We start from the raw sequence: 16,022 nt of genomic DNA, 5'->3' as shown, positions 1-16,022 counted from the left end.
AAAGCCTATAATACCCAAGGTAGAATTCATGGACCACATGAAACTCAAGAAGAAGGAAGAATAGTATGGATGCTTCAGTCCTACTTAGAAGGGGGAACAAAAATACTCATAGGAGGAAACATGGAGACAAAATATGGAGCAGAGACAGAAGAAAAGGTCATCCAGAGACTGCCCTACCTGGAGATATATCCCATACATAGACACTAAACCCAGACACTATTGCAGATGCCAAGAAGTGCTTGCTGACAGTAACCTGATACAGCTGTTTTCCGAGAGGCTCTGCCAGAACCTGACAAATACAGAGGAGGATGCTCACAGCCAACCATTGAACTGAGGACAGGGTCCCCAATGGAGGAGTTAGAAAAAGTACTGAAGGAGCTGAAGAGGTTTACGACAAAGAAGAACAGTATCAAATAGTCAGAACCCTCAGAGCTCCCAGGAAATAAGCCATCATCCCAAGAGTACACAGAGATAAACTTATGGCTCCAGTCACATCTGTAGCAAAGGATGGCTTTGACAGGCATCAATGGGAGGAGAGGCCCTAGGTACTCTCAAGGCTCAATGCCCCAGGGTAGGGGAATATCAGGGTGAGGATGTGGGAGGGAGAGGGTGGGTGGGTGGGGGAGGACCCTTATAGAAGCAGTGGGATAGGAGATAGAATATCAGGTTTCTGGAGAGGAAACCAGGAAAGGGGATAACATTTGACAATGAAATAAAAAATGTCCAATAAAGAAAAAAAAAGAAAGAATAAGATTGAGAAGAGTTTAATAAATTGAATATTGGGAAGGATATTAAATTAAGAGAGAATAAAAAAGGATAAATAAATCTACATGAAAGGTAGATCTCTGGAAAAGGGAGTAATAGAAAAATAACATAAAGGTTTTCAAGGATACATAGATTCTAAATAAACTCATGCCTTTGATCCTAATAATGGGAGACAAAGGAGTGTGGTTCCTTACAATTTCAAAGTCAGCCTTATCTACTGAGGAAATCAAGTGCTGCATGGGCTACATGGAGAAACACTGTGTCAATTAATAATAATAATAATAATAATAATAATAATAATAATACACACACAACACACACATATATATACACATACACACACACACATATATATACATATATGTATATATATATATATACACACACACATAATTGTAGAGGAAAATATCTGGACTCCATACACCTTTTTTATTTATCAACACGAATATAGTTATGTGTTTAATGATAATGGTAATATTGTCCATCCTGTTTGACAGAGGTCACAAGAGAGCAGACCTCTATAGAAATGGGGCTGCTAGATTGGATCAGTGTATAGTTATGAAGCCTAAAATATGCTGGAAAAAGTGAACATTATGTTGGGAGAGAGACTGATTTTGTGTCAACAGGAAGTAAGAAGAGACTTCGGATTCCCTCTAAAGTAACAAGGATCAATTTGGTAGAGGGGAACCCCTGAAGATCTTGGCTAGAGAAAAGAAGGTGAGAAATAAAAAGGCTAAAAACAGGTGATATATTTAATGATCCCTCAAATTTAGGACACCTCTGAAGCTGAGAAATAAAAATATCTTTGGTCCAAATTTCTGCTATGCATTGCATCTAATCTTGTTAGCTACAGAATTCTCGGAACGTGTTACATGCTATCCATTCATATGGCATTAATGGAGATTTATATTACAGTTTGGTTATGCAATCCAAACTAAATTTACAGAAAGTTTTTTTCTTTTATCTGCTCAAGCAAAAGCAGAAAACCATTTTTATTGGATATTTTATGTATTTACATTTCAAATGTTATTCCGGTTTCCCTATCTCTCATTCCCTCACTTTTCCCCAGCTTCTGTGAAGAATTTCCCACTCCCACCCACCCACTCTGGCCTCAACAACCTGGTATTCCCCTACACTGGGGTACTAAGCCTTTACAGGATCAAAGGGTTCTCCTCCCATTTATGCCAGTCAAGAACATCCTCTGTTACATATGAAGTATGTAGTGTCTTTCCTTATCTTTTGTGATAATTTTGGTTGAAAGTTGATTTTAATTGATATTTGAATGGCTACTCCAGCTTGTTGCTTTGGACCAGTGGCTTGGAGATTTTTTTCCAAGCTTTTACTCTGCGATAGTGTCTGTCTTTGTCCATGAGGTATGTTTCCTATGTGCAGCAAAATGCTGGGTCCTGTTTATGTATCCATTCTGTTTGTCTGTCTTTTTATTGGGGGATTGATATTTCCATTGATGTTAAGAGATATTAAGGAATAGTGATTGTTGTTTTTGTTATTTTTGTTGTCAGAGGTCGAATTATGTTTGTGTGGCTATCTTCTTTTGGGTTTTTCAAGAACATTAATTTCTTGCTTTTTCTAGGGTGTAGTTTCCCTCCTTGTGTTGGAGTTTTCCATCTATTATCCTTTGTAGTTTTGGATTTGCGGAAGGTTATTGTGTAAATTTGGTTTTGTCATGGAATATCTTGGTTTCTGAGTCTATGGTAATTGAGAGTTTTACTGGATATAGTAGCCTAGGCTGGCATTTGTGTTGTCTTAGGGTCTGTATTACATCTATTCAGGATCTTCTGGCTTTCATAATCTCAGGTGAGAAGTCTAATATAATTCTGATAGGTCTGCCTTTATATGTTGCTTGACTGTTTCCCTGTTTTTAATATTCTTTCTTTGTTTTGTGCATTTGGTGTTTTGACTATTATGTGATGGGAGGAATTTCTTTTCTGGTCCAATCTATTTGGAGTTCTGTAGGCTTCTTGTATGTCATGGGCATCTCTTTCTTCAGGTTAGGGAAGTTTTCTTCTACATTTTTGTTGAAGATATGTACTGGCCCTTTAAGTTGGGAGTCTTTGCTCTCTTCTATACCTATTATCCTTAGATTTGGTCTTTTCATTATTTCTTGGATTTCTTGGATGTTTTGGACTAGGAGTTTTTTGCTTTTTGCATTTTGACTATTGTGTCAATGTTTTCTATGGTATCTTCTACCCCTGAGATTCTCTCTTCAATCTCTTAAATTCTGTTAGTGATCTTGCATCTATGACTCCTGATTTCTTTCTTTGGTTTTATATATCCAGGGTTATTTCCTTATTGTTTCTATTTCCATTTTGTTAGATTATGTCTTTTTTGAAGGGGAATTCAATACATTGATATTAAGATATATTAGTAATCACTGATTGTCATTTACTGTTATTTTGATATTGGTGGTGTTAGAAGAACATATAAAAATCTGAACAAAGCTAGAGGTATCCATAAGTATCACTTAGAGATAATGGACCTAAATGTCCCTGTGTGAGTGGGAAAGATTGTATACATATAAGATGAGAGGTCACTGAGGTTTAATTCGAAGGATATAGGACCAAAGAAAGACTGATTCTGTACTTCTATAAACCAGGTAAATTCAGAGGATAAACATTGTTAAAGAAATTTATTCATTTAGAATAAAATAAATAACATATAAAGGAGTAGTGGAGCATAAAAAAGCTGTGGATCTATGTTCCTCAAATGCACAAGTACATCGGAAATCATGTGCAAAGTCATCTTACACTACCAAAGATGTATACTCCTATACTGTCTCAATGCTAAGATTTCAATTGAGGTTGAGGCAAGTGCCATGTCCACATGCTGACAGCTAATTTTGACACTATGGTTTAACAAATACCAATCTTTATATTTAGTAAATTTGACTCCTTCATCTTACCTAATTTATTCAGGCCCATGGTAGAAAAGGAATGGGTGTTAGCAAAGATGGTTTTAGTGGTCTTATTCCAAGGGCATAACAATAGATTTGCGGCTTTGTATTTCTTTTGTAATGTAGAGTCTTAGGAGGAGAGGGTTTCTGCTCTGGATTCTTCTTGTTTGGGTGGTCCTTTGGGTTTTAGGAAGAAGAGACAGGTTCCATTGGAACATTTAGTATTTTTCCTAACCTCTGTCGATTTTTCAGATCATTTCCAGCAGTGTCAAAAGGCTCTTGATTCTCTACAAGGAGTGATTGCTGCTGTTTCTGTTCCTGTTCATTCCCAGGGTTTGCAGAAGGCGCTTCATTTGCTGCTGGAGTTGATTCATGCTCTTGAACATTCCCTGAATTTACATCAACAGAAGGGAGATCTGAATCTGAGTCCTGGGTTTGTTGCACAGAATCTGCATAGAAAAAGACAGAAGAGATGAGTACATTGATAAAGAACTTTCCTCTTTTTGTCCTCTGACATAATCAAACAACCCTTTCTCTGAGAACCTGTCTCCCAGACATCCTCATTCTTGGCTTTCTAATTCCACATTCCAAAAATACAGAGGGCTTTGTTTTTGTAATTCTGGCACAAGTATGTGCCATAAACTCTGGCGAACAGAAAGGTTTAGACCATTATTTATCACATTAGGTATTTCCAAAGTCAAGATAGAAATAATGGAAAAATCACCTTAACATCAGGAAAATTGCAAGTTGTACTTTGGAGAACTATATAAATTCTCTACATGTACAAAGAGTTTGAGTTAGAGTTTGTCATTTGTATAATGAAATATAAGTTAGCTGTTCAATGCCGATACACTTCTATACTAAAAAGGACTAACAGTAATGGTGTTCAGAAAACACAATAAATACCTAGGGACAATTTGCTTCTGTTTTTCCTTTAATCAAAGGCAGTTACCTAGTAATAGGAAGGAAAGTGAAACCAGGAAAAAACAACAACCCCATCTTGTTCATGAAACTCTATTATGAGCAGGAACACCAAGGAAGAATGAAATGATGAATTCTCTCAAAACCAGAGAAACCATTTATTGAGGCACTTATGGTTTCTACCTCATCTCACGCTGTAGATTTCAGGTGTGAAGCAAACAAATCTCTCCTTCATTCTCTCCTCAATCATGTCTCCATCATCAGTTGGGGAATATTTATTTTCATGCACAGATAAAGTAATATTTACTCATCTGTAAGACAAGTATATGATGTGACATCACACTGAAACAGTTGAACAGCATACAAGGATGTGGCATAAGTCTTTACCTGGGTGTTGTTGGACATCAGATGTCTCAGCATTGTTGATCTCTATAAATAAAGTATAGGATAAAGGGAAATATCACACTACAGTCAGTCAGAGCTTACACAGGTCCTACAAAAAAGTGACTTACATTGTCAAACGTCAAAGCATAACTATCTGAGATGTTTCTGGAAAAGTACAGCTATGCAAGAACATGGGTGATTTCCCTGTGTATTTACCCTTCAGAACAAAACATAAAGATCTTTTTAATTTGTCCAGAATAACTGCTATCAAACAGCTATCTATTTGAAATAACACTACATTTTCAAAATTATGCTGCAGAGTACACCTTGAAAATATGTCCCTCTCAATTATTTCTTTAATAACCCTTAATATAAGTAGTAGACAAATCCCTGAGTACCCATGTTAAAATAGTACATGATCTGCCTATGATTCAAGAAGTAGGTTAAGTAAAATATATAGAGTTGGATCTGATAATTCTAAGTCAGTAGCTGCAGCATTAAATTTATTCTACATTTCTGTACTTTGAATTAATCCTGGCATGTTTGTCTGTATCATGTTTCTGGCAACCACTATGCAGCAAAGCTGGCTGCTCCCAAAATTTGTTTGGACTATGAAAATATTCCCTAAAATCTGTCCTTTTTATCATGGTTTTTTTATATTGTTCAGATGGCTCTCCTAAACACAAATGGGCCATCATATTCTCTTTAGGAATTTTATGGATTTAATATAGAATATTAAGTAAAAAACATGTTACATGCTAAAGACAATGTTTCCAACCTTTAACACAGAAACATTATGGGTATCTTTTCTTCTCACCCATGTCTGTCATTTCTCTCCTCATTTCTCTCCTCTTTTCCTCGAATGTCTCCAGATTCCACCCTGTAATACTTGGTACCTTGATCTCTTCTCTGAGCTGAGCTCAGGGCCAGCAATTCTGCTGTGAGCAGGACCACAAGCATCTTGGAGGAGGCTCTGGATTTTTCCAAATTATGTCCTGAAACATGCTCAGTCATACTTTTTATAAAAACAAGACAAACAAAGGTATCTTTGAACATCAACTGGGTGACCTTGCTCCATTATTTCTCTCTGGGGCAATAGCACAGCTGGGTGGAGTGTGGGAAAATTTCAATGTGCCTTAACTATAGGAGTAACACCTAATATGGTGTTGGTATTAAAGGACAATTGTCTCTTTACAGCCAAGTATTTTTCCATGGTTTGTATTTACCACATACTCAATCTACTCAAGACATGTAAGACCTTTAGGTTATTTTCCTTCCTAGCTATTGTGTCTAAGGTGACAGTGAACATGAGTTCATATCTGAAGAGAAGCAAGTTGGGTCCTTTGGCATATAATAAGGAGTGGTGAATCTGGGATATGTGGTAAATGTTTTCTTTAGGTTTTCATAATTCCTGATCCTTATTTTCATACTGATTTTCTATTTTCCTCTTCCACAAAAATGAATGGAGGCTCACTCTTAAACATCTGCGGGATACAATGTCTGCTCACTTTGGTCTTCACAATTCTGACTGGTGTAACATGAAAACTCAATGTACTATTAATTTGAAATTCTCTTCCTTCTTACAATTTTAAACACTTCCTTCAATGTTTATTTGTCATTTTTATTTTGTCTTTTTGAATCCTCTCTATAGGTCCCTTTTCAGTTTTAGTTTGACCCATTTGCTCTATAGGTTGTCTTTTTGTTCTGACTTCCCTGTGTATTCTGGATATTGATCTCTTATCAGAAGTATAGCTGGAAAGGTTTCTCTACCACCCCATGGCCTGTTATCTTTCCTGGACTGATTATTTCATTAGCTGCACAGATTTTTACTTTTATGTGATCCTGTTTGTCAATTTTACCCTTAAGTCCTATCCAAATGAGGTCTTAGTCATTTAGGATTGCCTGTGTTTTCTTATAATAGTTTCAGGACCTTAGGTTTCACATTAAGATCTTTCACACATTTGAATTTTATTTTTTGGGTAGAGTGGTAAGTATGGATATTATTTTTCTGCATATGAACATTCAGTTTTCCCAGGATCAATTTGGTGGATGCTGCCTTTCCTGCATTGTCAAAATTTTGCAACTATATCAAACATCACATAACTCTAGATATACATGCTCAAGTATTGGTCTCCTTTTCCACTACATTAATCCAAGTACATGTGTTTGCTATTATCATAGTTTTTTGAAAGTATACTTCTAAAACATGCTTGAAATCTGATATGGTAGTCACCCCAAAATTATTTGATTCTTAGAGTAGCTTTGATCATCCAGAGTGTTGTTTTTTTCTTTAGATGAAGTTTATGATATTAGACAACTTCTGTGAAGATTCTCATATGTATTTGCATTGAAATTATATTGAATCTCAAAATATTGTTAGGACACACATGCTACAATATTAATGATACCACAGCATGGTCATGGGAGTTCCTTTACCCTCTGGTGCCTTTCTACATCTCTGAAGAGATTTGTCACTTTCAGTGTAGAAAATTTTTCACATCTTTGGTTAGGTTTCCTTATAGATAGGTTTTGATGCTGTTGTCAATACGAATATTTACATTTTTCTTAAGCAGTATAGTTGTAGTTTGTATATGGAAAGGGTAGTAGTTTGTTTCCTCAGTTGATCTTGTTTTCTAGCTCAATGATGAAAGCATTGATCATTTCTCAATGTTTTAGTAGTTAACTAAATGGACATGGAAAATGTTACCATGAATGATGTTACCTAGGTACGGTAAAGCACATGCTCCATGCTCTAGTTTGTCTATATTTCATAGCTGTGAATCTTAAGAATTTTGTGTATATCATTGAGTAGCTATGGAAGTAAAATAACAACCATTTGATAGAGGAAAAAAAGTTTTAAGGAAGGCCATGTTAGAACAAAAGTGCTATGAGTAATGATGGGAAATAAAGGAAAAACATTAAGTGGTAAGGAGTGCCTAATAGAAGTGGAGGGAATAGAGGTAAATAGCACCATGCATGTTTGAGCAACAGTAGGGAGATATCTGTTTACTTTTATTGAAACAGAATATATCTATATCTATATCTATATCTATATCTATATCTATATCTATATCTATATCTATATCTATATCTATATCTATATCTATATCTATATCTATATCCACAAAGTACAGGTATACTCTAAATTAAATATAGTACTTGGCTGATAATACTTCATACAAGCAGCAGAGACTACCAAACAAAACAGTACAACTGGACATGGTAAAATCCCCATAGTTTGGTTAGTTCAGGACACAAACAAAACAATATCAGTGTTGTAATTGTCTCTGGTTGCATCCTATAGCTTCACTGTAAGAGACTGTTATAAAGATACTACATATTTTGAGCATATTATATGGAAAAATAAACCTGGAACCATCCTGGAAAACTCCAGCATGAAAAATACCTCCTATAGCTTCCCAAAGTTTCTGAGAAGCTTGATAAATAAGAAAAGCAGTCAACAGTCTCTATAAAGAAAACCAATTACTGCCACTCTCCTAAAGCAGTATAGTCTCTAACTACATCCTAAACTCCCATACTTCCCCTTGCCAAAGTGAATGTGTATTCTGAAGCGAAGACGCTAGCACTTGGTAAATCTACTCCAGTTACACCTTTATAGTTCTTTCTATACTTAAGGGCTTCAAGGGGGAAAGAAAGGGTGCTTGTCACTGGGAGTTTCTTCTACTGAATGCAATTGAACAGTAAGTATGGTTTGTCTAGATACTAAATTGGTAGAAAAAATGGCATGAGTGGTCTTCTTTGGGCAGCTTAGGAAGGCTCCAATGGGAAACTGAGAAACAACATAGCAAACAATCATTCTGCGTTTCACACTGTGTACTGCTGGAAGCAGAAGTCCTGGAAGAAGCCAGTCTTGACATTGGCTATGTGTCTTGCAACACAGTGGTAGCTTCTGCTAAATGGCGTTCAACTCAGACCCATTTCCTGCCTTCCTTCAGTGTCAACAATGAGTGAAGTAATGTATCATGAAAGAAAAATATTAACTCTGATCTCAAAGGAAACAGAAATCAGATTGTGAAAGAGTTGGCAAGCTACTAGGGAAGAATGTGAAGATGAAGAATGGACAAGTATCAGTTTAATATTCTACATATCTTAAAAATTTAGTTCTGCTTTAAGATTATAATATTGAATATACTTGTTTATTTATAGAATGTCTTTTAAAATTATTCTTTAATCTTTTCTTACAGTTCAGAATTTATCCCCCTCCCAGTCCACCCTCAAACTGTTCCACATCTCATACCTCCTACCTCTGTCTTCAGGTAGATGCCCCTAACCTCATCCCCACCCCACCATTCCTCCACACTCACTGTGTTTCAGAGTATTAGGAAGGTCAAATCCACCCTCTCTGACTGAGTCTAGACCTAGCAGCCCTCTGCTGTACATGTGTTGGGGCCTAATCTCTACTGTTGTATGCTGCCTTGTTGGTGGCTCAGTGTCTGAGAGGTTTCAGAGGTCCAGATAGTTGAGACTACTGGTCTTCCTATAGGGTTGCCGTCCTCTTCCGCTTCTTCCAGATTTTCCCTAATTCAAACAAAGGAGTCACCAGTTTCTGATCATGTGTTGGGTATAAATATCTGCATCTGACTCTTTCAGCTTTTTGTTTGGCCTTTTGGAGACAGCCCGTCAGAAAATGGGGTATAGAACTAAACCGAGAATTCACAACAGAGGAATCTTGAATGACTGAGAAGCACTTAAAGAAATGTTCAAAGTCCGTTGTCATCAGGAAAAAGTGAATCATAATCACCCTGTAATTCCTCCTTACACCACTCAGAATGGCTAGGGTCAAAAACTCAGGTGACAGCACATGTTGGCAGGATGTGGAGAAAGAGGAACACTCCTACATTGATGGTGAGATTGCAAACTGGTTAAACATCTCTAGAAATCAGTCTGGAGGTTTCTCAGGAAACTGGAAGTAGCTCTCTCTCTCTCTCTCTCTCTCTCTCTATATATATATATATATATATATATACATGTATATATATATGTATATATATGTATGTATATATATGCTCCAATGGGGTAAGGGAGGAAGAGACCTGAGAGGGAAAGGACACATGGAGGAGAATAGGGAAACATGATCAGGTATTGGGGTGGGAGAACAGGACTGAAGCCCTGAGGGACAGTAGAAATAATAGAAACAAGCATGCTTGGAAGCTATGATGTAGAGGGACCCTCTAGAATGTAATGTACCAGAGACCTGGGAGGTGAAAGAAACTCTCAGTACTCAAAGGTAGGGTCCTTCGTTGAAATTCCCTACAGTGGGCAGGGGTACTTGTAGAGTCCACCTCCAGTAAAAACACAACAAAGACACAGGGCAACAAATGGAGGAATGGGATTGACATCCCATAGTCAAAAACTCTGAACCAGAATTGTACCTGTCAGAAAACACTGTAGTTTCAAAAATGGAGAAGAGCCTAAGGAAAAGGAGGTCCATTGACAGTACAAATTGGGATCCAGCTCAGGCTAGGCCCCAAGGCCTGACACTATTATTGATGCTCTGGTGTGCTTAAAAGAATGCTTATTTTTACTATTCAAAAAATGTAATGGAGTTTGACTGAACTTACCCTCTTTGCCCTCATTTTTTCCTATACCATTCACTCAACTAGGGATGTTTTCTTAATTTACATTATTTTTTCTTTAAATGTTACTTAGTCTACCTTCATGTGCACTTCTGTAAAGCTAAATTCTTTAGCTTAGATTGGTGATCTCAATTTCTAACGACTTTTATCAAGAAAAGAACATAATTTATTCTTTTTCTTATGCTTTTTTATTGTATTCCGTTGGTGATGCTTGCATCTATGACTCCTGATATCTTCCCTAGGGTTTCTATCTTCAGGGTTGTCTCCCATTGTGCTTTCTTTATTGTCTTTATTTCTATTTCTAAATCCTGGATGGTATTGTCCAATTCCTTCACCAGTTTGGTTGTGTTTTCCTGTAATTCTTTAAGGGATTTTTGCATTTCCTCTTTAAGGGCTTCTACTTGTTTACCCGTGTTGTCCTGTATTTCTTTTTTTTTCAATGTCCTTTTTTCTTTATTAATTTTCTATCCCTACTAATTCTCAGCTTGGTGCTATGGTCATTATCTCCAGAGTTGAAGATCAGTGAATGTAGGATCATCATTTCGTTACTAAGTTTCCTTTTTTCATCTTAATGCTAATGAAACTTTGAATCAGGGGAATTTAAAGTCTTAGGATGTAAATTCATATTTTGGAGCATCACAGCACCACCATTTTAAACAATGCCTATTACTATCCACCTTTAGACAACAACTCCAGGCTTTCCGTTCTTCCTAACACAACCAGTAGGTTATTATGACAATAATGTTTAATAAGCTCAAGTCAGTTAATTGGCAGTTCTTAACCCAGTCTGTCAATGTACAAGACAAAGAATGTTAACACCTTTCTAAATTCTCTAGCTAGGGATAGGAAAAAAAACAAACATAACTGAAAAAAAATGTACTAAAGATAAATTTCTTCTCATCAGTATTAAAGTATGCATTAAATGAATCATAACTACACTAAGTCTTTTACTAAGAAATACTACAGTGAAAAAAGCTATATAAAATACTTACAAACAGAAAGAAACAATTTTGGGTCAAGAATTTATACATAAATTTGCATGCTAACTTTAATATAACAAATTGAATTATTCAACTCTCCTTTTTCCCAAGCAGGAGAAGCATTTAATAGACTTCAACAAAGTGTATTTGTTCTTCCTGTCTTTTCTGAAAGAAAAAAAAATCAACTACCACAGATACAAAAACTGTAACATTTTCAAAGGAGAAATGTGTCACCACACTAAAAATAGAAAAAGGATCTTATCCCTTTTTGCAATCAAGTTTTCATCAAATTTTATAATCAAGAGGAGAATAAAGTTTGGTATTTTGTCTTTACTCAAGTTTTGTAACAGCATTTTTTACATGTTTATATTTAAATGCTCACTGTGGTGTTTGTATGTGATATTCAACTTTGATTTCTCTCCTGAATTTCATCAAGAACCAAAAAGGATTTTTCTCTTATCTTACACATATTGTTTGACAGAAGAAACTCCCACAGTATGATGAGCAGTGTCCTTAAATTACATTCCAAGGCAGCGCAGATCTCTCTAGGGTATTTGATGTTCTAGGACCACAGAAATTTACACTTCTAAGAAGTTTCACCTTATAGAATCCATTTTTCAGTCTGCCCCTAATGTCAATACACAACACACAGGCAATTTATAATGCAGTAAACAGACACTCACATTGGCCTTTTTTGCTGAGCAGTTTAAACAAGGCCACTAAAACAATGACACCCTGAAAATAACCTCTTCCATCTTGTGTATAAGCAATCAATATTAAGACACTAGAATCACTGTAACCCCAAAATAAGTAGCTTGAAAATCTTTCTCTCTAGAAATAGTAGTAGAGGCTAACATCTATGTAAAATAATGTAGATTACATAGCCATATTACAGAAATGTGAAACATATAAAGAATCAAATATATTCAATACTGTCTTATTTAGAATTCCTACTGTTATGCTAAAACATAACCAAAATTAACTTGGGGAGGAGGGTTTATTAGGCTTACACTTCCACAACCCAGTGCATCATCAAAGCCTATGAAGGCAGGAACATGAAGGCAGGAATTGAAGAAAAGTCATGGAGGAGTGGTACTTAACAATTGTTTTCATAGCTCATTCAGTCTGCTTTTAATATAGCATTTAGGACAAAATGGCACTACCCAGAGTGAACTAATACTTCCCACATCACAGGCCAGGACACAGGCCAGTCCACTGCCAATATAATGGGATCAATTGTTCAGTTGAAATTTCCTCTTCCAAAATGACTCATGCTTGCATCAAGCTGACATAAAGCTAGCATCATAGTACTATTTAATAACCTACTTCATTTACAATTTTGTACAATCTTACTTTCACGAGAATGAAATACGTCTTTTGAGTATTTAAATACCTTTAAAGAACAGTGTGAGTGTTATTCTAACCAAAAGTATTTTATAGATGTACATATAATAATTGTTCAAGGTAAGAGCTTCCAGGACAATATATTTTTCTCAAAATTAAGATAATGTTAGTGACTACTATTTATTAATTTATTCAGAGGCATGACTTCAAAGGACAGAGAATTATGTAGATAGACAAGTTACTAAAGAGTAGAAAAAACATATTTTGATGAGAACTTTAACTGGATTTTGTAGACTTTTATACAACTTGGACATCTATTTCACTCTTAAAGAACGAAGAAACACATATCTAAGAAAGAAAATATAAGTTGTTGTGACTTATGTTTTTAAAGTTTTGAAAATAAACATCTTTATAAAAATAACTGTGATGTGGAGAAAGAGGAACACTCCTCCATTGTTGGTGGGATTGCAAACTGGTACAACCATTCTGGAAATCAGTCTGGAGGATCCTCAGGTAATTGGACATTGAACTGCCTGAGGATCCAGCTATACCTCTCTTGGGCATATACCCAAAAGATGCCCCAACATATAAAAAAGACACGTGCTCCACTATGTTCATTGCAGCCTTATTTATAATAGCCAGAAGCTGAAAAGAACCCAGATGCCCTTCAACAGAGGAATGGATACAGAAAATGTGGTACATCTACACAATGGAATATTACTCAGCTATCAAAAACAACGACTTTATGAAATTCGTAGGCAAATGGCTGGAACTGGAAAATATCATCCTGAGTGAGCTAACCCAATCACAGAAAGACATACATGGTATGCACTCACTGATAAGTGGCTATTAGCCCAAATGCTTGAATTACCCTAAATGCCTAGAACAAATGAAACTCAAGACAGATGATCAAAATGTGAATGGTTCACTCCTTCTTTAAAAGGGGAACAAGAATACCCTTGGCAGGGAAGAGAGAGGCAAAGATTAAAACAGAGACTGAAGGAACACCCATTCAGAGTCTGCCCCACATGTGGCCCATGCATATACAGCCATCCAATTAGACAAGATGGATGAAGCAAAGAAGTGCAGACCGACAGGAGCCGGATGTAGATCGCTCCTGAGAGACACAGCCAGAATACAGCAAATACAGAGGCGAATACCAGCAGCAAACCACTGAACTGAGAATAGGACCCCCGTTGAAGGAATCAGAGAAAGAACTGGAAGAGCTTGAAGGGGCTCGAGACCCCATATGTACAACAATGCCAAGCAACCAGAGCTTCCAGGGACTAAGCCACTACCCAAAGACTATACATGGACTGACCCTGGAATCTGACCTCATAGGTAGCAATGAATATCCTAGTAAGAGCACCAGTGGAAGGGGAAGCCCTGGGTCTTGCTAAGACTGAACCCCCAGTGAACTAGACTGTTGGGGGGAGGGGGACAATGGGGGGAGGGTTGGGAGGGGAACACCGATAAGAAAGGGGAGGGGGGAGGGGGATGTTTGCCCGGAAACTGGGAAAGGGAATAACACTCGAAATGTATATAAGAAATACTCAAGTTAATAAAATAAATAAATAAATAAATAAAAAATAACTGTGATAACCTAGTAGAAAGGCATGTTTTATTATTCAAGCATGGCAATAAAAATAAAAATTTGGGCATTTCATTTACTAAACAAAGCTATGCTAAACTCTGATGTAGTATCTATTAATAGCATATTATAAAATTAAAATTATAACAAAAGAGTAACTTTGGTAATTTCCATATTACTGGCAGAAATTGAGGCTTGAAGAGATGAGTGCATTTTTCTGAGCACAGACACTCCTATTGTATTTAAATATCATCTAGAAGAAATGATAAATTATTTTATTCTTTTGACACCAGTGTTAAAAGCCACTTACTAGATTTTCTTTATTTTGCTTAATCTCCATCTAACCAGTGAGCTTAGTTTTACTGTGACAAGAAAAATAAATTAAAAGGGAGAAGTGTGTGTGTGTGTGTGATATTATTAATTTTTGTAACCTTGATTTCTTCAAAGTAGAAAATAGCAGAGAATTAGAAAAGCATAAGCATAGAGTATGAAAATTAAGAAAGAATTAATAGTAACTTTATTTTTATCTGTTCTTATTTCTCTGAATTCTTAACTGATCATATGAATCATTTTGTTTAATTTATTACACTTGAATAAAACTTTAAGTCTTCTATCTTACTTTAACATGACTAGGAAGACTTCCCACCAAGTCAATTGATAGAATTATGAACTGTCTACCCTACTTTTTGCAGCAATTACATAATCAGGTATATCATATGCTTACAGAAATACTTTAACAACCAATGTTTCTTCCAGGGTGATGGGAAGCAGATATATTCTACACAACAAAAGAAAGGTTAATTCATTGCTTTTGATAGTTGAGTAATATTCCACTGTGTAGATGTACCACATTTTTTTATCCATTCCTTTGTTGAAGGACATCTGAGTTCTTTCCAGCTTCTGGCTATTATAAATAAGGCTGCTACGAACATAGTGGAGCATGTGTCTTTGTTATGTGTTGGGGCACCTTTTGGGTATATGCCCAAGAGAGTTATAGCTGGGTCCTCAGATAGTTCAATGTCCAATTTCCTGAAGAACCTCCAGACTGATTTCCTGAGTAATTGTACCACTTTGCAATCCCACCAACAATGGAGGAGTGTTCATCTTTCTCCACATCCTTGCCAGCATCTGCTGTCACCTGAGTTTTTGATCTTAGCCATTCTGATAGTAAAGGACTGCCTTGCTGGGCACCAATGGGAGGAGAAGCTCTTGGTCCTCCCAAGGCTGGATTCACCAGTTCTGGGGAATTTAAGGGGGGGAGGGGAAATTGGAGGGGGTTGGGAGGGGGACCATCCTTGTAGAAGAAGGAGATAGGAGATGGGATAAGGAGTTTATGGCCAGAAAATCAGGAAAGAGAACAACACTCGAAATGTCAATAAAAAACCAAATAAAAAAGAAAAATTAAGAGAAAATAGAAAGGTTAATTCACAAATGTAATGAGCACTTTGGCCTCGGCCTTTATCTTCTTACTTTTTGCACTTACACACATAATTTAAATAATGTACTTGTTATTTAATTTGACTTTTTAG

The 16,022-nt window shown here is 36.3% G+C and overlaps 1 protein-coding gene across 1 annotated transcript; it reads right to left on the bottom strand.

Moving 5' to 3' along the window:
• Positions 1-3,384: 3,384 nt before the first annotated feature.
• Positions 3,385-6,009, bottom strand: LOC100363344 (SMR2 protein-like). The gene is made up of 3 exons (XM_087659886.1): positions 5,878-6,009; positions 4,985-5,026; positions 3,385-4,125 (listed from the first exon to the last, which is right to left on the bottom strand). Exons 1-3 carry the CDS (start codon positions 5,993-5,995, stop codon positions 3,863-3,865), a joined length of 423 nt encoding a protein of 140 aa, XP_087516012.1. The 5' UTR covers positions 5,996-6,009; the 3' UTR covers positions 3,385-3,862.
• Between the last annotated feature and the right edge of the window lie 10,013 nt (positions 6,010-16,022).

This window comes from Rattus norvegicus, chromosome 4, assembly GCF_021556685.1.
Source record: "Rattus norvegicus strain SHRSP/BbbUtx chromosome 4, alternate assembly SHRSP_T2T, whole genome shotgun sequence".
NCBI classification, from domain to species: Eukaryota; Metazoa; Chordata; class Mammalia; order Rodentia; family Muridae; genus Rattus; species Rattus norvegicus.
The sequence above is the reverse complement of the archived record's forward strand: the minus strand, read 5'-3'. Positions and strand labels throughout refer to the sequence as shown.